The sequence below is a fragment of the Dermochelys coriacea genome, chromosome 6 (assembly GCF_009764565.3).
Source record: "Dermochelys coriacea isolate rDerCor1 chromosome 6, rDerCor1.pri.v4, whole genome shotgun sequence".
In the NCBI taxonomy this organism is placed as follows: domain Eukaryota; kingdom Metazoa; phylum Chordata; order Testudines; family Dermochelyidae; genus Dermochelys; species Dermochelys coriacea.
This window is the reverse complement of record NC_050073.1, coordinates 19,087,445-19,110,854: the sequence shown is the minus strand read 5'-3', so window position 1 is coordinate 19,110,854 and position 23,410 is coordinate 19,087,445. Positions and strand designations below refer to the sequence as shown.

General features: G+C 43.7%; 1 protein-coding gene across 1 annotated transcript in view; it reads right to left on the bottom strand.

The window, feature by feature from the left end:
• LOC119857298 (mucin-5B-like) overlaps nt 1-22,437 on the bottom strand; it is a 74,595-nt gene extending 52,158 nt beyond the window's left edge. The window contains exons 1-10 of the mRNA XM_038406066.2: nt 22,336-22,437; nt 20,422-20,677; nt 17,289-17,403; nt 14,751-14,838; nt 11,071-11,213; nt 10,474-10,702; nt 9,790-9,915; nt 8,648-8,765; nt 4,684-4,822; nt 3,988-4,089 (exon numbers count right to left, since the gene is read on the bottom strand). Coding sequence (XP_038261994.2) covers nt 3,988-4,089; nt 4,684-4,822; nt 8,648-8,765; nt 9,790-9,915; nt 10,474-10,702; nt 11,071-11,213; nt 14,751-14,838; nt 17,289-17,403; nt 20,422-20,677; nt 22,336-22,420 — 1,401 coding nt within the window. The 5' untranslated portion in view covers nt 22,421-22,437. The remainder of the gene's footprint in view (nt 1-3,987; nt 4,090-4,683; nt 4,823-8,647; nt 8,766-9,789; nt 9,916-10,473; nt 10,703-11,070; nt 11,214-14,750; nt 14,839-17,288; nt 17,404-20,421; nt 20,678-22,335) is intronic.
• Between the last annotated feature and the right edge of the window lie 973 nt (nt 22,438-23,410).

Below are 23,410 nucleotides of genomic sequence, written 5' to 3'. Positions count from 1 at the left end.
CCTGCGGAGGTTCTTCTGGCCAGGAGTACATGAAGAAGTTCGGTGATACTGTACCTCTTGTCCGGAGTGTCAGTTACATAGCCCTCGTCCGCACTTGCGGGCTCCTTTGATACCTCTTCCAATAATAGAGGTTCCTGTCGAACGGATAGCCATGGATCTGGTAGGGCCCCTAGAGAAGACAGCTCGGGGCCACCAACATGTGTTTGTTGTACTGAACTATGCAACCCGGTACCCAGAAGCTGTTCCCCTGCGCAACACAGCTTCCAAGACAATAGCTAAGGAGCTAGTACAGATCTTTGCCCGGGTTGGGCTACCCAAAGAGATATTGACTGATCAAGGGACACCTCTCATGTCCAAGCTGATGAAAGATCTCTGTTCATTGCTCCATGTAGAAGCCCTACAGACCTCTGTATACCACCCGCAAACAGATGGCCTTGTGGAAAGGTTCAATAGGACCCTCAAGGCCATGATCAGGAAAGTGGTGAGTTGGGATGGGAAAGATTGGGATACCCTATTGCCTTACCTCATGTTCGCCATCCGGGAGGTTCTGCAAGCCTCCATGGGTTTCTCTCCATTGGAACTACTATATGGGCACCACCCTCGGGGCATATTGGATATAGCCAGAGAAGCCTGGGAAGAGGAGCCAAATCCTGGAAGGAATAGTTGAGCATGTACTGCAGATGAGAGATCGGATAGCCCGAGTTACGCCCGTTGTATGGGAACACTTGGAGAAAGCACAGGAGACCCAATGAACCCATTATAACCACCAAGCGAAGCTTCGACGGTTCCAACCAGGGGATCGGGTGATGGTACTGGTACTGGTGCCTACAGCAAAAAGTAAACTGTGGGCCCAGTGGCAGGGACCCTACGAAATAATAGAAGCCGTGGGAGAGGTGAACTATAAGGTGCGGCAGCCAGGCCACCGGAAATCGGAGCAAATTTACCACATCAATCTTCTAAAACCTTGGCACGATCGAGAGGCATGCTTAGTCATGCAGGAGATCCTTCCCCAGGAGGATAACTTACACGAGCAAGTGAGGATATCATGCGACTTGATGCCGATCCAAAAGATCGAGGCAGCCGACATGATTAATCGCAACAGAGATGTGTTCTCTACAAAACCAGGGTGGATGACTGAGACCTATCACCATATCCGCATGATCCCTGGAGCCAAGGTAACATTGAGACCCTACCGAATCCCAGCAGCCAAAAGAGAGGAAATCAAGGCCGAAGTAAAGAAAATGTTAGAATTAGGGGTTATTGAAGAATCTTACAGTTAGTAGTCCAGTCCAATTGTTCTAGTGCCTAAACCTGATGGTACCATGAGATTCTGTAATGACTTCCGCTGACTGAATGAAATATCCCAGTTTGATGCATACCCCATAACACGCATCGACGAACTGGTTGACCGACTGCGTAGTGCCCGATTCTTGACTACACTGGATCTGACAAAAGGGTACTGGCAGATTCCTCTGACCAAAGAAGCTAAAGAAAAGACAGCATTCTCCACCCCGGATGGGCTATTCCAGTACATCGTCCTCCCTTTTGGGCTACATGGGGCCCCAGCCACAGTCCAGTGCCTCATGGATAAGCTGCTGCGCCCCCATACTAGTTATGCAGCTGCATACCTAGATGATGTCATCATCCATGTGCCAGACTGGGGAACCCACTTGGAGAAAGTTGAGGCAGTACTGTGCACCTTAAGGCGGGCTGGCCTCACTGCTAATCCTGCTAAATGAGCCATAGGGCTAGCAGAGGCTAGGTACCTGGGATATATTGTGGGAAGGGGCATAATGAAGCCCCAAACGAATAAGCTAGAGGCAATTCAAAACTGGCCCCAGCTGAGCCGAAAGAAGCAGGTCCGTGCATTTTTAGGTGTGGTAGGCTACTACCTACGGTTTATTCCCCACTTCGCCAGTAGGTCAAGTCCCCTAACAGACCTGGTGAAGGCCCGAGGTCCAGACATTGTAAAGTGAACCGCAGCAGAGGGGGCATTTACAGACCTTCGGATGGCCCTCTGTAATGACCCCGTACTCATAGCCCCAAACTTAAACAGGGAATTTATTTTACAAACAGACACTTCCGAGGTGGGGTTGGGAGCAGTTCTGTCACAAATGGTGGGAGAAGAGGAACACCCAATCCTCTACCTAAGCAGAAAGCTTCTCCCAAGAGAACAGAAATACGCAGTAGTCGAGAGAGAATGCCTTGCTGTCAAATGGGCTATGGAGACACTGCGTTATTACCTCTTAGGCCAGCGATTTACTCTTGTGATGGACCATGCAACCCTCCAGTGGATGCAGCGGAATAAGGAAAAGAATGCAAGGGTCACCAGGTGGTTCTTATCCCTCCAACCATTCCAGTTCCGCATACGGCACAGGGCTGGATGCCACCCTGGCAACGCTGATGGTCTGTCATGAGCATACTGCCTGGCGTCCCAAGTTGCCCAACTCTATGGTGTTGAGCAGAGGGGGGGATATGTGACGGGCGAGGCCAGAGGGCTATGGAAGAGTAGTGGGAGATAGATATATTAGCTCCAGGCTAAACAAATCCCTGGTACCAGGTTAAGTGAAATGGAAGCTGCTCCAGGTCAATTAAGACACCTGGGGCCAGTTAAGAACTTTCCAGAAGACAGGGAGAATGCTGTTGATCGGGACACCTGTAGCCAATCAGGGGCTGGCTGAAATTAGTAAAAAACCTCCCAGTCAGTCAGGTGGGGGTGCATGTCAGGAGCTGTGGGAAGAAGTTGCGCTGTTGGAGAGGCTGAGTAGTACACACCATATCAGGCACAAGGAAGGAGGTCCTGAGGTAAGGGTGAAGCGGAGCTTGAGGAAGTGAGGGCTGCTGTGGGGGAAGTAGCCCAGGGAATTGTACATGTCATGTTTCTAAAAGGTCAGCTACCATAGCTGATACTATTATTATGGTCCTGGGCTGGAGCCCGGAGAAGAGAGTGGACCCAGTCTCTTCCCCCCACCACCACCTTTGCCCCCTGTTTAATCACTGAGACTGGGAGACAACAGAGTCTGTGCGAGGAAGGATAACTTCCCCTCACCTCCCTCGCTGGCTTATGATGAAAATGGCTCAGTAGACTGTGACCCTTGTCTCTAGAGAAAGAAGGGTTACGTGGAGGGTCATAGTGAGCCTCTTAGGCTAGTGAAATCCACCAGGAAACGCGGGACCCACGGAGGCAAGGACAGAGCTTTGTCACAGAAGGCTGATAGAGATCCTTTTTGAACCTCTTACCACTGTGAAAAATGCAAGAGGCAGAATCACAAAAGTTAGGAACCTAGGAGAATACAGAGGATTTCTGTAGAACTAAGCTGGTAAACATATGGACCAGATTCTTAGCTGATGTAAAGTGGTGTAACACCATGAATTTCAATGGAGCTAGGCTGATTTATGTTACCAGAGGAGACCCATAAAACCAAATTCAAACCCCTTTCCCTTTTCCCTTCAAAACAGTCAAGAAGGAATGCTGCAAGGGTGGTAATACTTTAGATCTGTTTTTGGTGGCTCCGCCTTATATACATATATGGGGTGGGGGTAAGAGTTGCCTGACTTACTTTGGAGGAAGTTCCCAGGAAACATAATTGAAGCAAAAAGTACAAATGAATTCAATAATTCCCCAATGATTTGTTCCTGGAGTAGGAGAGTATGTGGATGATCAAAAAGCATGCGGATTAGAGAAAGAATGGTCTTGTGATCAAGGCACCTGACAGAGACTCATGTGTTCCACAGTTATCTATCAAATGGGGACAATACTACATCCCCTCTCCCAACCTTCATCAGTCGGGTCTGTTTAGACTGTAAAATCTTTGGGGCAACGACTGCCTTTTCTTATGTGTTTATACAGAGCCTAGCACAATGGAGCTCTGATCTTGTAGGGGAATAGTACAAACATTTAACCAAAAAAGTGCAGACATGGTGGGCCAGATGATTTTTCCTGGTCCTTACATTTCTTTTTAACCTAAATAGTTACCAATGACTTACAAGGCCTCTTAATGTGACTAATACATTCTTCAAGCAAGTCATAGTGCTTGATATCCCACACTGAATGATTTCTCCAACAACCACAAAGCTGCTGCCAAAGTCCTGAAAAGAAGCCAGAAAAACAGGTATGTGAACCATTTTCTATCACATAATTAAGAAGCAAGCAGTGGGGAAAATAGATCCCTAAAACATTTACAGGGAAATAGGAAAGGACCCAGGCATGCCAACTACAATTGCAAAATGTTATCTTTCACTCCCACTTTCAAAACCATGCCCATTAACCTTTCCCTTAAGGTCCATTCCTTCAGTATCTGCTACTAACCTATTTTTCAAAGGGCTACTTGGAGGTGGGTCTTTGGAGAAGAAGGGGCCAGCTCATCCACCTTCCTTTGCCAGACAATTGTCCACCAGGACAAAGTGAGGAAATCTAGGCTAATAGGTCCACTAGAAAAATAAATATTTTTTAAACTTATTTAAAATGTGTTGATGCAGAAAGGACCCACTGATAAGCACAGAGCAGATGGGATCCAGAGTTATGAGGTAACAAATAGGACCACTCATGTTTAAAAGTTAAGCACATGCTGAAGTGCTTTGTTAGATTGGGAGCCATCTGAGCAAATTAGGCGTTAAAGCTCTAACATAGTTTAATTTTTTATCCTAAATAGACTGAGAAATTAAAGAAGCTATTTTTCATACCTTAGCTAAGACATAATGACAATTGCCATGAAAAATGAACTCTTTGTTATCAAACGTAGTAATGTGGAATCCTCCCTTTACGCTGCAATTTCCAGAAAGAGGCAGAGATACACAAACCCATTGGCCCCCAGCACAGGTACTATAAAAAACAAAAAGGAACAGTTATAACTGGAATACATGTAAGGAGATATCATCTGTGTCCAAAACTTCAGATGTCTGTATAAATCAGTCACATCTTCTTCCTCTTGTTTGTAGAGCTGGCTGAAACTTAGAATTTCCATTTCATCGGAAATTTCAACCTTTTGAAATTTGTGTCCATTCTCGATCAGAAAAAAAACAAACATTTTCAAAATTTCCTGCCAAAGAGAAATTCCAAATTGGAAAAATTTCATTTTGGAATTCTGAAATTTTTTTTTGAATTTTATTTTATTTTGTAATATTTTCTATTTTTACATTACTTCATAACATGCATCATAAGGTGACAGACTATAACGATTGAAATAGTCTATTACTTTTATTTCATTTCACTTTTAAAATAATCAATTGCAGCCGCTACTTAATACTGATTGATTGATTGATTGATTGATTATCTTCCTTTCTAGATCAAATAGTTTCTTTGTCATGTTGTAATGAAACAGTTTGAATAAAATTTCAGAATTCCCTGAAGCAAAGCTTTGGAATTCCCCAAACAAAAATTTCAGAAACAACTTTTTTAAATTTAGAAATATTATTTTGCCACTGTTATGTCAGAGACAATTGACATATTTTTTAAACAATATGTCAGTTTCTATCCACAATGGCATATTCGGTTGGAAAAACATTTCAATGTATAGTTTCAGACGAGCTCTAGTTAGTTTGTTACTCAGCTACCTATTAAATGCAATACTCCTCCCAAATGTATAAGGCTTTGCATCATCAGGCCCTGAAAGAATAAAAGCTTACTGAAATTAATAGAAAGAAATTCACCCTTGGGTACTTAAAGAACTAGTTGAAGCAATCGTGGAACCATTAACCATTATCTTCAAGAGATATTTGGAGGATGAGTGAGATCCCAGAGAACAGGACAAGGGCAAACATAGCACCTATCTTTCATGGGAGAGACAAAGATGACCTATGAAATTACAGACTAGTCAGCCTAACTTCTATACCTGGAAAGATACTGGAACAAATGATTAAACAATCAATTTGTAAGCACTTGAAGGATAATTGGCTGAATAAATAATAGCCCACATGGATTTGTCAAGAACAAATCTTGCCAAACTAACCTAATTTCCTTCTTTGACAGTGTTATTGGGCTAGTGCATAGGGAGGAAGCAGTAGACATGATACATCTTGATTTTGATGTAGTCTTTCATGACTGTCTCATAAGCAAACTAAGAAAATATAGCTAGATGAACCTACTGCATATGGTGGGTTCATAACTGGTTGGAAAACAGTACTCAGAGAGTAGTTATCAACAGTTCCCAGTCAAGCTGGAAGAAAATATCTGCAGGGATCTGTCCTTTGTCTGGTTTTAGTCAATATCTTCATAAATGATTTGGATAATAGCATAGAGCGCACACACAAAGTTTGCAGACAATACCAAGCTGGAATGCAATATCAAGTGCAAAGTCCTATATTTAGGATTAAAAAATCAAAAGCACAAATACAAAATGGAGAATAAGTGGCTAGGTGGTAGTACTGAAGAAAAAGGTTTGGGGGTAATAGCGGATCACAAATTGAATATGAGCCAATAATGTAATGCAGTTGTGGAAAAGGCTAATGTCATTCTGTGGTGTCATATGAAAGAAATGAGAGGTAAGTGGTTTGCTCTACTTGGCACTCGTGAGGCCTCCTCTGGAGTATTCGGTCCAGTTCTGGGCACCGCACTTTAAGAAAGATGTGGACACCCTGGAGACATGTTTAGTCTTGAGAAAAGTAACCTGAGGGGGGACCTGATAACAGTCTTCAAATATGTTAAGGGCTGCTATAAAGAGGCCAGTGACTAATTGTGCTCCAGGTCTACTGAAGTTAGGACAAGAAGTAATCGGCTTAATATGCAGCAAGGGAGATGTAGGTTAGATATTAGGAAAAACTTTGTAACTATAAAGATAGTTAAATAGCAGAATAGGTTGCCCAGAGAGGTTGTGGAATTACTACCATCGGAGGCATTTAAGAACAGGTTAGACAAACACCAGCCAGGGATGATCTAGGTATACATGGTCCTGCCTCTGTGCACACAGATGTACTAGATGATCTCTTGAGGTCCCTTCCAGCCCAACACTGCTATGATTCCTTTAATTCAATGGGCTTTGATTCAGGCCCTTGAAAGGGACACTGACTATTTCAAAACCCAGGATGTTATAATTAGTTGAGAAATATCTTACAGATTCTAAATCAATAGCTTTCTTTTCCCAGTGTTGCACAGAACATAAAAGAGTCTGTATGCAGGACTTACACTACTTTATGCTGCAGATGCAGCAGTTCAGCAGGTATGGAGAACTCAAGATAACAGGCACTCTTCATTCTTAAAGCTATGCACATATAAGGAAACCAGCAAAACATAGGCATATTGCTTGGACTTCATGAGGAACTAGGGATAAAGGGAAATTTTGCAAATAGGAAAAGACAATGCCAGCAGGAAAAACAAGCATGTTTGTTGAGCTTCTCAATGGACTCTAGAATGATGAATAAAAGGGTAAAATGAAAACTGGCAAACAGCATACATGACAGGTCTCTTCAGTGAAAACCTTCTATAGGTGAAGACTAGAGATTGGTTCAAGCTGCAAAGTTTGGACCCAGATCAACACATTCTCAACATTCAGGGGGGTTTAGATCCAGGGTTTTGAAGCAGACCATTTTTTCTATAGGAACTAATTTTGAATGCAACCCAGACTAACACAGTGTAACTGTCCCCCCATAGTGACTAGACCACATAGAAGTTTGAGTCAGCTAATGCCTCCAAGCTAACAGACCTGATCCTTTATCTCAGACAGGGGAGGCTCAGGCTTTCAGATTCTGAAGTCTCAGGTTCAGTATGTTGAGGGAAAAGCTAATATGTGCAGAGCTGGCACCTTTTGGCGCCAGTCACTGTCTGTGCAGCACAGACCGCAGCACATTTGGGGAATCGTTTCGGGCCTTGAAACTGTTCAGCACAGACCGCAACACATTTGGGGAATCGTTTCGGGCCTTGAAACTGTTCAGAACAGACCGCAGCACATTTGGGGAATCGTTTCGGGCCTTGAAACTGTTCAGCACAGACCGCAACACATTTGGGGAATCGTTTCGGGCCTTGAAACTGTTCAGAACAGACCGCAGCACATTTGGGGAATCGTTTCGGGCCTTGAAACTGTTCAGCACAGACCGCAGCACATTTGGGGAATCGTTTCGGGCCTTGAAACTGTTGTCCTTCCTGTCTTTGTGGTATGCGAGGCATGTTGTGTAACTGCATGTTCCGTTTTAATGATAAAGTTGTTGACATTCTCAGAACACGAGAAAGCACTCACCAGAGGGTGGCTGAGGATGGGGTGAGGATGGAATTCATTGGTTAAGGGTGCCGATGCACAAAGGCAGCACGCGATGTCAGATGGTATATAAGCTTTGCATAAACTGTATATGAGGTCCCCTCCTGACTAGCGGGGGGGGCACCATGCTCGAGCGTAATACATTAAACACAGACTGGAAACTCTGCAGATCTGGACCTGGTTTTTGGTGCCTCAGCCTAAAAACTTGAACCGTGCGTGACCGATCAGGTATAATTCGCAACAGTATCTGCAAATGACTCCCAACTAAGGTCAGAACTACATGATGTTCAGATCTCACTCTGAGAGTGGGTGGTGGTGATCAGATCCTAAGTTTTGTATCGGTACTATCTTTAGTTAAGACAAATATTAGGACCAGAGTGTGGAGACAATGACATTTAACTCATCAATGCTTTCTAATAAATGCATTTGCTACATTAATATTATTAGGCTTGTAACAATACCAGTTTTGCGAAGGAGTGGAGTAGGACCCTCCGCTTGCATAGACTTTGCCTTGAAACATGCATGGACAGGTGTCAATGGGGATGCATTTGTTGCCATTCATGTCATCAAGAATAGTCCCTGTTCAGAAACACAGGCTAATTAATAGTTCTTAAGTGGGAAAAGACACTGAAGAAAATTGAAAAAATAAGAAAACACAGTACATCATACTTGGACATTTCTGCAGGTCTGGCTTGGGGTGACTATATTTTAAAGGAAAATCATGTCTTTTTGTTAATTGTCTGTAGCATTCTGAAAGTTCATCTATTAGCTGATAAGAGGCATTTCTCTGCATGGCTAAAGTGCAAATGGTTTTAATTGCAATGAGCATTTCTGATCCCATGGTGCTGTGTATTGTCACCTTGCTGAAAAGTTACATCATGTGTGGCACTATTGTAAAGGGCCAAATGCACGATTATGATCCAGTCTCCATCCATTTCTAATACTGGTTCAGAAATCAGAAAAGAACTTCAGGGCCACAACCCAGCCTCCATTTATCTATATGCAAGCCTGCATCTGCACACACATTTTTTGTATTTGTAGGAAGAGCAAGTTCCCAGTGATTTGGTCACTTATCGAAATCTTAACTGAAACCATGGAGGTGCCTGACCACCCATTCAGGCTCACACAACATTTCTCTGCTTATATTCTCCCCATTGAGACAGCTTTTCCTTCCATGCTCCTTCCCCAACCAGACCTGTGCCTTTTTCTCTGGTCCTACACCAGTGACTCTCCTGTCTTCCTTTCCATTTTAATGAACCTGATCCTCTAGAGGACTGGACCAGGAGAAAGAGATGTAATTCAAACCAGTCTCTATATTAATCCATTCTTCTGTTATAAGAAACAGTTCGTTCATCCCTAGTCATCAGTCAATACTGGATATTCCATGACTGCCTGGGATAATTCATGCAAACTTGTAAGACACAAACTATTATCTATCTGCTTACCAGTTTTCCAGACACAGGAATGTAAAATTCTGTCTACAGTTTTATTTAAGTAGGTTCACATTTTAATGAAGAAAAATGCCTTTCACTGAACAACGAGAGGTATCTCCCCGTTAGTCCCTTGATAAGCATGGCCTGTTATAAGAAGGATGCTACTTTACCACCAGGGCAGAAGCAACCATCAGTACATGGGGCTTTACAAATCTTGCTCCTCTCTGGATTGGCACATGTGTCGGCACAGGGATTTCCACATTCCATATATTCCAGGTTATTTGGACATTCTTGGACTGCAAACCCAAATGAAGCAGTTATAGAGGGTAATGTACTAAATCAATGTTCTAAGTGCAGTTTATCATTTTCCAAAGGAAACTAACAATCTTGGTTATAAAATGTTCTATCCAGAGCATTAGTATAATTTTATCCACTTTAGGAACCAGTTAAGTATATGGTTACTTTGGTTTTATAAGCCAACAGCTCTCGCAGTTTTTAAATTGGAAGGCATTATATACTATAATGTTATTTACACTAATGGTTCACTGTTTACTCACTCTCAAAATGAAGTAGTCACTGTTGTACCATGCTCTATCAGGCAGATGATCATCACACACACTCAGAAGCTTGGACTAAATACCTGCATTATTAACCTTTATTTAACTTGCTCAATTCTTGGAATAATCATTCTAAGCAGAGAATTTTATGAAAGCACATAATTTCTGAAGCTCTTATAAAACACATTAAAAGGAACACTGCAGTTTCCTACTCTGATAAATACTGCTAAGGATATATAAATTTTTCTTAGATGCCAACTGAATTAGTTACTGAATTCAAATTCTATAGTTACTTACAACAAAGATCTTTGGTTCTCCATTTCCCAGGGATTCCCCCATTCAGGACACAGTCTCGGGAATACTGGCTAAGGGTACTGCATATGCAGTTGGAAACCAAAGCAGAATCAGAAGAAGAATTCTTTGCACAGATGCACATGTCTCCAGTGCAGGTGGCTACATAGTCATCAAAAGCAACCACTCTGGAACAGTTCCCAAGATGGGCTAGGAGTTTCTTGCATTTTGATTTCTATAATGAAAGAAAAAGGAATAATCCACATCTTAACTTGGGGCCTGATCTTCAGCCAGTATAAACTGGCATAGCTCCATTGACTTACAGAGTCTGAGAGTTTAAGGCCAGAAGGGACCATCATATCATTTACCTTCAATGAAATTCACTCATGCATTTTTCCACTATAAACATCTGTAATGCTATAACAGCAGATTCTTACAACTACAGGTTCATTTTGGGCTCTGATTCATGGTTGGATTCCTGAAGAATTTTAATTCTTTGAACATTGTCTATAAAATATTTGCCTCAAGATAACCTCTGGAATTGTACTTTACTGTATTTCAGGGAAGTTTATACTTACTGTGACACTGGCCACACACACTTACATATTTACTACATTTATTTTTTTGTTGATGAGCACGACCTTTATGGTTTTTGGCATCTTCATCTTCAGCTACATCAGGGCACTTTTCTGTAGGCTCCTCTACTTTGTGAAGGTTTCCAAACTGCCTCGGGAGTAGTTTATAACCTGGAAAATTCCCAAGTTCATCCTGAATACCAATCAGATGCAGAATCAATCTTCAGCTCTGCTTCTGTATTGTGAAGACAGATTTAATTATTGTGCTCTAGGGCAACAAGTTCTTTACCCAAATTCTTTAACATAACCCAGACACTTGAAATATAGGGACTGACAGACTTACATCATTCCTATTGAGTTAGAATCCTGAAATAAGGAACACCTTTATTAGGAAATGATACGTCTTTTTTTTAAAAAAGTGAACTTTGACCTTTCACTTAGAGGTCATCAGTTTTAAGGGGTTTCAACTGTTTAAGTGCCTATTTGAACTAGATGGTAAAACTGTCAAAAGTATTTAAGTGGCTTAGGTGCCTAAGTCCCATTGACTTTCAGTGAGACTTATTGTGAATTTTTCAAAATAGTCCTACATGACTGAGTCCCATTGGAAAGTAATGTAAATTTGGTTCCTAAATCACTTAGGCCATTGTGAACCTTTTGTCTTTAGGCTCCTAAGTCAATTCTGAATTTAGCTGCTGTTGAAAGTTTTACACAGAATCCTGAAGTTCCCCACATCAGCCTGATAGGGTTGTGTAAGTCGGGTAATGGATACATGTAGGGTTCCTTTCATTTCTCCCCTTTTCAGGGGCGGAGTGCAGTTGAAATCCTCACATTTCTCACGTACCCAGGAGCTATCAGCAGCACAAGGTTTTGGCTGATCCAGGCTGTGAGCACTGCCGATGCTGTCAACATGCAGTGTGGGCCCAGAATGGATTTGAAAGTAAAGTTGTTTGGACATAACCCTTTATTTCCTAATTAAAAATGGTTTGGAGAACAGTGCTATGACATAGGTATTTTGTTCAACCACTCTGGCTTTTGTGTCTAGGTAACACTCGGTTTCAACTCAGAGTTTCTGTTGAATTCTTCAGTCAGGGGGAGGGGATGTTCCCTTCCCATGGAAGGAGATTGTGGTGTTCTATCCCCAAAACATGCAGATCCCTCAGGATCCAGTGGAGGCACAGTGCTACCACAGAGAGGGGCATTGCTTGGGGTTACCAACTGTCTAATCACACAAACCCAAACACCCTTGCCCTGCCCTCTGCCCCGCCCCTTCCCTGAGACCCCACCCCACTCACTCCATCCCCCCTCCCTCTGTCACTTGCTCTCCCCCACCCACACTCACTTTCACTGGGCTGCGGCAGGGGATTGGGGTGCGGGAGGGGGAGCAGGCTCTGGGCTGGGGCTGAGGGGTTCAGAGTGTAGGGGGGGCTCCAGGCTTAGCCTGTGGCAAGGGATTGGGGTGTAGGAGGGGGCTCTGGGTTTAGCCAGGGGCAGGGGGTTGAGGTGCAGGAGAGGGTGGGGGTGCAAGCTCTGAGAGGAAGTTTAGGTGCCGGAGGAGACTCAGGGCTGGGAAGGGGGGTTGGGGTGCGAGAGGCAGTAAGGGGTGCGGGCTCCGGCTGGGTGGTGCCTAAGTCAGGCAGCTCCCGGTCGGTGGTGCAGCAGGACTAAGCCAGGCTCCCTGCCTGCCCTGGCCCCGCGCCACTCCCAGAAGCAGCCAGCACATCCCTGCAGCCCCTGGGGGATGCCTCAAGGGGCTCCGGGCACTGTGGGAACCCCACCCCCGCAGCTCCCATTGGCCACAGTTCCTGGCCAATGAGAGCTGTGGATTCAGCACTCAGGGCAGGGTCAGAACATGAAGCCTCCTACCCCCCACCTCCAGGGGCTGCAGGGATGTGCTGGCCGCTTCCAGGAGCAGCACGGAGCAAAGCCAGGTAGGGAGCCTGCCTTAGCCCCACTGCACCGCCAGACTTTTAGCAACCTAAAAATCTCCTGCTTTGGCTTCAGTAGCCTCTGGGAGATTGAGCGCGATTCCAGGAGATTCCCATCCAAACAGGGAGGGTTGGCAACCCTACCCTTGCCTCTTCAGTGCTGTTCGGTCCCATGAGTAGCTGCAGGCATCAGATGTCATGGCTCCTGCAGGAGCCATACTGCAAGGGGCTTCCCCGATCAGTGTGTGCCCCTGGAACTACCACAGGGCATGAACTTTAAGTTAATGAAGACTCTATTTGCTTCCTGCACAGATATTGGCAGGGAAAAGAATCCTCCTGGGAACTCCACCTGCAAAGCCCAAACTTGAGGAACATCCAGGAGGGGAGCATGATGCTGGGGGACACTCCCCCTGCTGCTCCCCTTCAGTACTGATCCAGGGGTGCAGGCTCCCCTCCATTTTCAGAAGCAGAGGGAGCATATGGGCCAGAGTTGAGGGTTGCATTGACGTCTTTCCAGCGCAGTAGCTTGCACTATGGTTTTTGCAAACATTATCCTCAGCTCATTGAAGTTTCCGGAAAGTATGGATCACTGTTGATTATTTTTAACAATATACAAATGCAAAATCACACTGGTTCCCAACTGTAAGAGCATGAAAATGTGAAGTCCTGTCAGGGAGGGAACATCTACCCATCCCTACTATGAAAGTGCAGCTACCTTTGAACCTATTACTATCAAGGGGAAATAGTTAGGGTTCCCAGGTGTCCAGTTTTCGACCAGAACACCCAGTCGAAAAGGGATCCTGGAGGCTCCGGTCAGCACCACTAAAAGTCCAGTCAGTGGTGCTGCAGGTCTAATGCAGGCTAGTTTCCACCTCTCCTGGCACCACACTCCATGTGCTGCCCCCGCCCCAAGCACTGGCTCCACACTCCTGTTGGCCAGGAATCATGGCCAATTGGAGCTGCAGGGGATGTGGTGCCTGCAGGCAAGAGAGCTGCATGGAGCCTCCTGGCCCCACTGTCTAGGAGCCGGACCTGCTGCTGGCCGTTTCTGGGGCACAATGTGGAGCGAGGACAGTCAGGGAGCCAGCCTTAGCTCCACTGCGCAGCTGACCGGGAGCCACCTGAGGTAAGCCTGTGCCTTGACCCTGAGCCCCACCCCTCTGCCACAGCCCTGAGCCCCCCGAAATGTAGAGCTCCTTCCTGCACCCCAAACCTCTCATCCCCAGCCCCACCCCAGAGCCCATACCCCCAGATGGAGCCCTCATCCCCTCTCACACCCCAACTCCCTGCCCCAACCTGGAGTCCCCTCCCACACCCTAAATCCCTCATTTCTGTCCCCACCCCTGAGCCCGTGTCCCCAGTTAGATCCCTCACCCCCTCCTACACCCCAAACCCCTGGCCCAGCCCAGTGAAAGTGAGTGAGGGTAGGGGAGAGCAAACCACCAAGGAGGGGGAATGTAGTGAGTGGGGGCATGGCCTCAGGGAAGGGGTGGGGCTAGGTTGTTCTATTTTATGTGATTAGAAAGTTGGCAACCCTAAATATGGCAGTGGTACAATATGAGAGGTCTGCATTTAACTTTGATTCAATGGGGTTTTTATGTGAATCTTTTCAGGTTTGCAACCCCCTGAGAATCATGAATCAGCCTTAGGTTTCTCAAAAGTCACCTAGGTTTGTCAAAATGTGTACATCAGGGTACCTTTCAGCAAACCAGATGAAAATGTTTTTTAGCTTTTGTGTCATGCTTCATAAAACTCTAGGGAACACATAATATCCAATTCCTACCATTCAAATGCAAATCATTCTTCTCATTGCCATCATAGTTCCCACATAGACCACATGTTTTCCCCTTGTATGTATCTTCCAAGTCCAGCTACAAAATAAAAACAAACAGGAAGATCAGGGTTTTAAGTGGTTCAGTGTGGAAAAGCACTAAGGTGTCAAATTTCTTCTATCATGTGAAAATGTTGAATGGTATGTCTGAACAAAAGGAAACTCTCTAAACTAACAGCTGAGCTGCATTCCTTTAGTGTTTATCTATTACTTTTTTGGAGCATTATTTAATGTACTGTGACAAAGTTCCTGCTCTATCTTGGTTGGTCTTGCGCTTATTGGCAGATTTGCTCGCCTTGGAACTTCACGGCAGCCCTCAGCTTAGCCATTTTTTCTGAACCCACAGTCCAGGTCAACTCCTCCTGTGTCTGACCAGGAGTTGGGATGATTTGGGGGGAACCCAGGCCTGCCCTCTACTTTGGATTCCAGCCCAGGGCCCTGTGTAATGCAGCTATCTACAGTGCCTCCTGGAACAGCTGTGCGGCAGCTACAACTCCCTGGGCTACTTCCCCATGGCCTCCTCCCAACAGCTTCCTTATCCTCACCACAGGACCTTCCTCCTGGTGTCTGATAATGCTTGTACACTTCAGTCCTCCAACAGTCCGTGTTCTCACTCTCAGCTCCTAGTGCCTCTTGCTCCCAGCTCCTCAGATGCACACCACAAACTGAGGTGAGTTCCTTTTTAAAACCCAGGTGCCCTGATTAGCCTGCCTTAATTGATTCTAGCAGTTCTTGATTGGCTGCAGATGTTCTAATCAGCCTGTCTTAATTGTCTCCAGAAGGTTCCTGATTGTTCTGGAACCTTCCCTGTTACCTTACCCAGGGAAAAGGGACCTACTTATCCTGGGGCTAATATATCTGCCTTCTATTACTCTCCTATAGCCATCTGGCTCTACCCTGTCACAGTACATAATTTGCTTTAAAGTATGAAGATTCAGTTAAATATAAAATGTTGCTTTTTTCATTATATACATTTGGTCTTAACAAGTCCTTTCTCATTACACACTCTGTGGCCCAAATCCTGAGGTTCTTACTAGAAGGGGAACAGCTGCCCTCAGTCACATGGTGTAAATCTGGACTATCTATAGTTACTATAGATTTATACCAAGGTGGCTGAGAGTAGTATTTGGACCTCAGTTTTCTTCAGGGATATTCCCATTGATTTCAGTGGAGAGTTACCTCAGTAAAAAGCTGAATAAGGGCTATAGAATGGACCATATATATACTTGCAGCTTAATTAGAAAAAGGGATGGACAAATCCTGAGAATTACTGAGCATAAACAATGCTCATGAAACATCTATTGAATTAAGATCAAGAAGCCAGGAAAATAATTAGGAGTACTTTACCCAAGCTCCTCCAATTAGAAACTGTTTAGATCAGGGATTGGCAACCTATGGCACATGGCCCATCAGAGAAATCCACTGGCATGCCAGGATGGTTTGTTTACCTGCAACATCCGCAGGTTCGGCCGATGGTAGCACCCACTGGCTATGGTTCACCGCTCCAGGCCAATGGTGGCTGCAGGAAGTGGCGGACAGCACATCCCTCAGCCTACGCTGCTTCCCGCAGCTCCCATTGGCCTGGAACGGTGGACCGTGGCCAGTGGGAACTGAGATCAGCCGAACCTGCAGACGCTGCAGGTAAACAAACCGTCCTGTCCACTAGCGGATTTCCCTGATGAGCTGCGTGCCAAAGGTTGCCGATACCTGGTTTACATAAACTCAACTACATCAAACAAAGGAGGGAAGGTGATTCCCCCCAATAGAAGGGTGGGGGGAGAAATCAGATTACAATGTATATGTAAACTTGCAAATACAAGTGAATGGATTACAAGATGTAAATATATGTTAGACAAATTTGCAACATTATTGTTTAGTAATAAACCTGTAACAGAACTTCATAGGAGACAGGCCAAATTCAAGGAAAAATAGTTAACAATTTCTATTCCTATCAGATAAACAGCTAAATGCAATATATTACACAGCTAGATCAATAATACAAGTATCCTACGGTAGGACAACTTCTTCCATCCCCATCTCAGGCACTACAGTCCCACTCTAGACAGGATGCTAAATGTTCACGGAACAGCAGAACCCTGGTGAGAATGAGCTTCTGGACACTTGATAGTGACTCCTATTGGCTTATCCTCTTCACCACTGGATTGAAGGGCAAACTTCATAGCACTTCTACGTCTTCCTGGCTGGGGCAAATAGCAAACTAAATCAGAATTTGAACTATCATGTGACTGTAGAACCTTTTCCCATATGGATACCAAGCTGGCCTTCTATCCACATCAGCAACTTTTAGATCTTTTTCTATCTGTTCTATTCCCTTCTTTAACTCTCTGAATTGTGTTGCAGGGAATAAAAATCTCTGAAGTACCCATTATGTGGATAATTAGAGAACCACAGTCTCCAGGACTGTCAACCAGCACCTTTCAGCAACACTAAAATTCACTAAAAGAAAACCAACTAACTGGATCTTCATACTAAGAGAGTGTCAGCCCAGTTCCACTTGAGAGTCAGGCCAAGCGTGGATGTGACTTGGAAGTAAGTACAGGTGTCTTCAATCAAAATGCTCTTCAAGCTGAAGGGGAGTGGAATCCTAAAAAACAGAGCAGAAAAAACCAACAAACTATAAAATAGAGCCCAAATCAAATTAAAAGAAGTAAAATTGAAGCAATGAAAGGTATAAGTATGTTCATGTAAAAGTTAGGGTTGGTCTTCATTTATGCACAATGCATTCTTTTATCTTGTCCAATATGCCCGTTTGCCAATCCTAATCCACAAGGCAATGTATTTTGTCCATTAGCCTGTTGAGACTGGGCCATATCTTCAGCTGGTGTAAACTGATTGACTCCATTCAGTTCGGTGTAGCTATGCTGATTTATACTAGCTGAGGATTAGATCCATTATGATAGTAAGAGGAGCCATATCATAGTACTGAGGAGGGGGGGCATTGCTTCTCTGCCCTGGGGGCTCCCCCATGTGAGGTACCACAGGTTTCTATTCTGTCTCCACTGTCTTTAAGGGGTATGGGAGATACAGAGGTGCTTTGGCCTGCAGTGCCTCTATATTGCTTTTGCATCTGAGCCAGATAATAGTCTCTCACTTTGCCTGTGCCTGGCTGAGAAAGGAGTTTGGATAGTTAGCAATTGCTCAGCCTATGTAAGACAAAGCAGGGATTCCTCAACCTTTTCCACAGTGTGACCCTCTCTTACATATATACCAGGACTATGCTGGTGTCCCATTTCATTTAGCAATACAGGAAGGGTAGGTTGTTTGGTTGGAGAAATAACTGGAAGAAATTGCAGATTTTTTCTCCTTTGATTGATGAGATGCACCTGCATTTTGTCACTAAGATTTGCAATCTAATGGCTCTTTCCTATGTTCCACTACTTCTGGATGTCTAGACAGAAACAGCGGCCAATATACTTTTTCCATCTTTGCTTGGCAAGGAGGGTGTGAGTGTTTCTGCTAGGTGTAGCCCTTGCCCATGCTCTTGACATCTCTGTGCTGGAATACAGCAATGCACTTTACAGGGGGTTGCCCTTGAAAAATCAGTCAAAAAATTCAGCTTATTCTTCATGTGGCTGTCAATGTATTTAGCAGTGGTTCATGCATGGATCATACTTACCCCATGCTCCACAGAGTGCTAGCAGTTCATTTCAAGTTACCATTTAAAGTGAAATGCCACATGTATACTATATTTGTATAATTCGTAATAGGAGAAGACAGTTTCTGAATTGAACTTTTAGTTGTGGAAGAGTCTTTCAATTCTTATTCTGATCATCACCTAATTGTGGATGTGATGTTGCACCCCATAATTCTTTATGGAAATATGCTTATGAATGTATATATGACATAACTGGAATATGTTTTATGCTACATGTGCCATGTAACATATCTCTGCAAAGGTTATGATCTACTGAATATATTCATCCTATTTGTATGCATGTATCATTTTTTTATTTGAAGTTATGAATATTGGCTGTGTACTTGTTTGTTTTAAGTAGCCTTAATACAGCATTTGGTCAGCTTCTTGAGAAAGGAATGTGCAAATTAAGTGCCCAATCAAGAAACACTGAACTGACAATGGATCTTGGAAGACCCCAATCCACATAAGAAGTCTTCCTGGAGACATTCAAGATAGCATGTGGGCAATGGCTGCTGTCTGTAAAAACTGAGTCATGCATGGACATGTAACTTGCCCATGTGACTCCAAAACTCCATCTTGGAGCTGGATTTTGTATAGGAGAGAGGAGGGGGTCTCCATCCACAAGAGAAAGTCTATTTAAGCCTCTCCATTTTGTCTTCAGCTGGCTCAAGAGATAGCCTCTCCACCCATAAATGATACCTGAAAGAAACTGGAACAAAGGACAGTAACCACAGGGGTGTGAGTGATCACTGAACCCAGACTAGAAGGAGGATAGTCTGTAAAAGAAGCTTACTGGAACATCTCTGAGGGTGAGGTTTCATCTGTAATCACTTTCTTACTATATTAGGCATAGACTTGCATGTTTTATTTTATTTTGCTTGGTAATTCACTTTGTTCTGCCTGTTATTACTTGGAACCACTTAAATCCTACTTTTTATATTTAATAAAATCACTTTTTACTTATTAATACTTGGGGGGGGGGGCGGCAAACAGCTGTGCATATCTCTCTATCAGTGTTATAGAGGGTGAACAATTTATGAGTTTATACAGGGTAAAACGGATTTATTTGGGGTTTGGACCCCATTGGGAGCTGGGCATCTGAATGTTGGAGACAGGAACACTTCTTAAGCTGTTTTCAGCTAAGCCTGCAGGGGGACATGGTTCAGACCTGGGTCTGTGTTTGCAGCAGGCAAGCGTGTCTGGCTTAAACAAGGCGAGGTTGTGGAGTCCCAGGCTGGGAGAGAAAATGGGTTCGAGGTAGTCTCAGCACATCAGTTGGCATTTCCCAAGGGTTTTTCTGTGATCCAACCCATCACAGTGGGTCTGACCAGATAGTAAGTATTAAAAATCAGGATGGGGGGGTATTAGGCACCTATATAAGCCAAAGGCCCGAATATCGGGACTGTCCCTATAAAATGGGGACATTTGGTCACCCTAGTCTAATCCCACACTGCAGTAATCATTGGATGGAAACGTGTATGTGTTATGTAGAAAATCAAAATAGATTACCATAAGGGTCCCTTTTGTCCTTACCATCTATGAACTCTAATGGAACCCTTGCCAGGTGCTGAGTGCCTCATCTCCTATTAGGGTCAGTGGCAGCTGAGATGCTCTCACAGAAATTGTTCAGCACCTCAAAGGCTCAGTCCCTGTATAACTTTCTAAGAGTTGTCAATGGCAGAAGGGCTTTAATTGCATTAACTAGGATACAAACTACAATACAAGCTCTGTCAGTCCTCATCCTTTGTGGCACAATCTGACCTACCAGATGGGTGCAGGTTGAAACCCCTCTCACCTGGTATACAGATGTATTGCATAATGTGGGGTATTTTGAATGTCTTATTCCTTCCTTTGATGAATCTGCCAAGTCTAGAAGGGTCATTAATGCATTGCTAATATACAAGAATGTACTTAAAAGGGAGAACAAACAACATAGCCCAGAGAGAACAATAAATGTTTACTTACTCATGTCCATTCACTGTGATGCCTGACTCTTTCACCTCTAGAAGCACTCCATCAATGGTCGCAGTGAAGCAGACTGGAAATCCATTCTTGTCACTGCGCTTGACCTGGATGTTGAAGTCCTGGTAGCTGTCATTACAGTGCGAGGCGAAAACATAGTGGCAGAGTCCAGGGAAATCAAATTTAACATGGTCAAATGTCTGAAAGTGGAAACTGCCCCAAGTAGAACATTCACTCCTGGTGACTGCAGGGCGCTGGACTGTAGAAAGAGATAGGGGGTAATGTTATCAGTGTGTATTGCAGGCTTTTACTTACACAGTGCCTAACACCTGCCACTGAAGTAGCACTTTAGAGATTTAAGGGGGGAGATTTTCAGCCATCCATGGCACTTTGGCATCCAACTCTCATTGGCTCATTGGTACCTAAGTGCTCTTGGAGCCTCTGTAAACCTCCCCTTAAACTGTATTAAAGCAGGTTGGAAACTGGTTTGCAGTCTCTTCTATCGGGCTCTCATCCAGCAAGTGCCACAGATAACATCACTTTTCAGCAAGATGGCTGCCTCCAGCAGTAGACTCGGAAATGCTGGTTGTAATTAAAAACTTTTCTAAACTACGGCTGCATTTCATAGGTTATTCAAATTCAGAAGTGTGTCTAATATTGACTCAGCAAACATTTCCCTTCTTTAAGAGTGATGCCAGAAACAAACTTTTGCTGTACCTTAAATAGACCCCCAACTTCTAGTACATCTCAGTCCCATCTCAAAAACTTTGGGCCAGAACCTTGGCCCCTGTACAGCCAATTTGTGATGCTTAGAGACACCTTTTCTTCATCCCCCTCTTAGGACTGAACCTCTCGATTCTGCCTAATTGAATACCTTTCAATTGCATATGCTAAAGTTACACATCAAAACTTTCTTTGACTGTGTATGAAACTACGTCTCAGAAACAACCTCAGACTGTGAAGCTAAGCAAAACTGGTATAATTCTCCGTTAACAGAAATTACACTTTGCTGCAATATGCTTTAAGCTTCTCATTTTGCCTACCTGGCAGAATGGCAGGAGAAAATGGGACGGTTTTCCTGATTTGTTGGTGTGATGGCCTTCAGTAATATTAACCGAGCAATATACATCACAGATCAAATCAAAATCAGCCCTTAACATACTCTGTGAACTCTGAAATGTTATGAAATATTCATAACTGGGAATCAGCAGGGATACATTGAAAATGTATTTTATTTAAATAAGATGCATCAATAACACAAACTAAGGTGCCAGTATGTCTTTACATATTGCATTTGATAATAGGTATTTGTAACACTAGAGTAGAGTGGAATAAAAGAGCACCTTTCTGCATACGAGGCAAGGGAAAATAGGTAGGTTTTACTCATTTGTTGGTGTGGAGTTGCTAGAAATACTAACCCTGCAGCAGCCATCACATGAATTCACAATCAACTCTGTGTAATAAATGAACTCAGAAAGCTATGAGACATTCAGAACCAGGAATCAGAAGGTAACAGTGCAGTAGGGGGAAAAATAGAACTCCTACTACAGTGCAGGTACCAGGCAATTAACTCTGGGGGACATCATGCAGAAAAATTTCCCCTAGAGACTATATAAAAGTCAAACAATTAAAAAGGATGTCACCATTTTCTATATTACAAACTGTGTCCAGCAAATCTGTTCTTTAAACAACTAATCTTGGAACCGTGGAATGGCAGATGAATTGCTTTTTAATGCAAAGAAAAACAATTAAATACTTAAATGAGGTTCATTTACAGTGTACATACACAGTGTTAAGCGATTTACAGCACGCACATATATCTCAGTCTAACCAAGTTTTTTTAATTTGACATTTGTATTTGTTATTTAATAGAGGTAAATATCTAAGCAAACAACTTCAGAGTTAGATTTTTCTTACCTATCTGCACTGGTGTTTTGCTCTCGCAATAACTCCAAATTAGGCAGAATATCCATAGTGACCCTCCCTTTTTTTTCCCCATCATACCTACGAAGAGGTGACTTGAAAAACCTCCCAGGGAAATGGTTTTTTTCTTGGCTTATCGGCACAGTTTTATAGTCCAGGAATTTGGCGTGAGAACAAAACATTGATGGCAGGGTCCCTGAAAGGTGGAGCTTCACTCATTATTCCCTCGCTGATTCAAGCTTAAAAGACTGAGCGCTCACATTACCTTCTGAAAAGACAACCATGTGTTTTTGTGGAATTTAATTCTTTTGGGGATGAGCATGAGGGGATTCACTACAGCTTTTTCCATTCCCCTTTTAAATACTTTAAAATGGTGTTTCCTTCTTCCCTTCCAGTTTTGTCTTTTCCTTTGTGGCAAACATTTTCCTTTTTATTGTGACTTATTGGACACAAGCACTCATGGCCCTGATTCCGTCCCTTACTCCTTTGTTCAGACACCAGTGGAATTGCTCTTCCTGAGGATCAGTTTGTTGGTCATTATTACACTCTCCCTCTGCTGGCTGGATGGCTAGTTCTGAGCAATAGAAGAAAAAATACTGTAGGGTCAGGATAAAGGAATGGCTTATTTAAAGAAAAAAATATTGACAGCTGAGTGGTGGACTTTAAAAAGTGAAAGGGGCCAGGTTAGCTGCACTGGACACTGAAGTCGACTTTCCACAGAACAGGTGCAATATTAGTACAGAGAATGCAAACTTCTTACCCCTTCCATATAAATGTGGCTTTGCTGGGATAGGAGGGTGATTTAGTCTTCGGTCTCATAAAGCTGGAATTCATTGATTTATTGGAGTTGGTTTTCCTTGAGAGGCTCTGAGATTTCAAAAGCCCAGTTCACACAGGCCCACCAAAATACCATTAGAGCTCAGTCATGAGCTGGTCTATGCACTTATGCAAGAGGGGTACCTTGAGGGACACAAAATATCTCTGCATCACCAGTCACCTCAAATCAAGGCCCATTACTTAGGTTGAAGAGTAGCTTGCTGGAGTCAATGGGACCACTCATCGAGTAAGG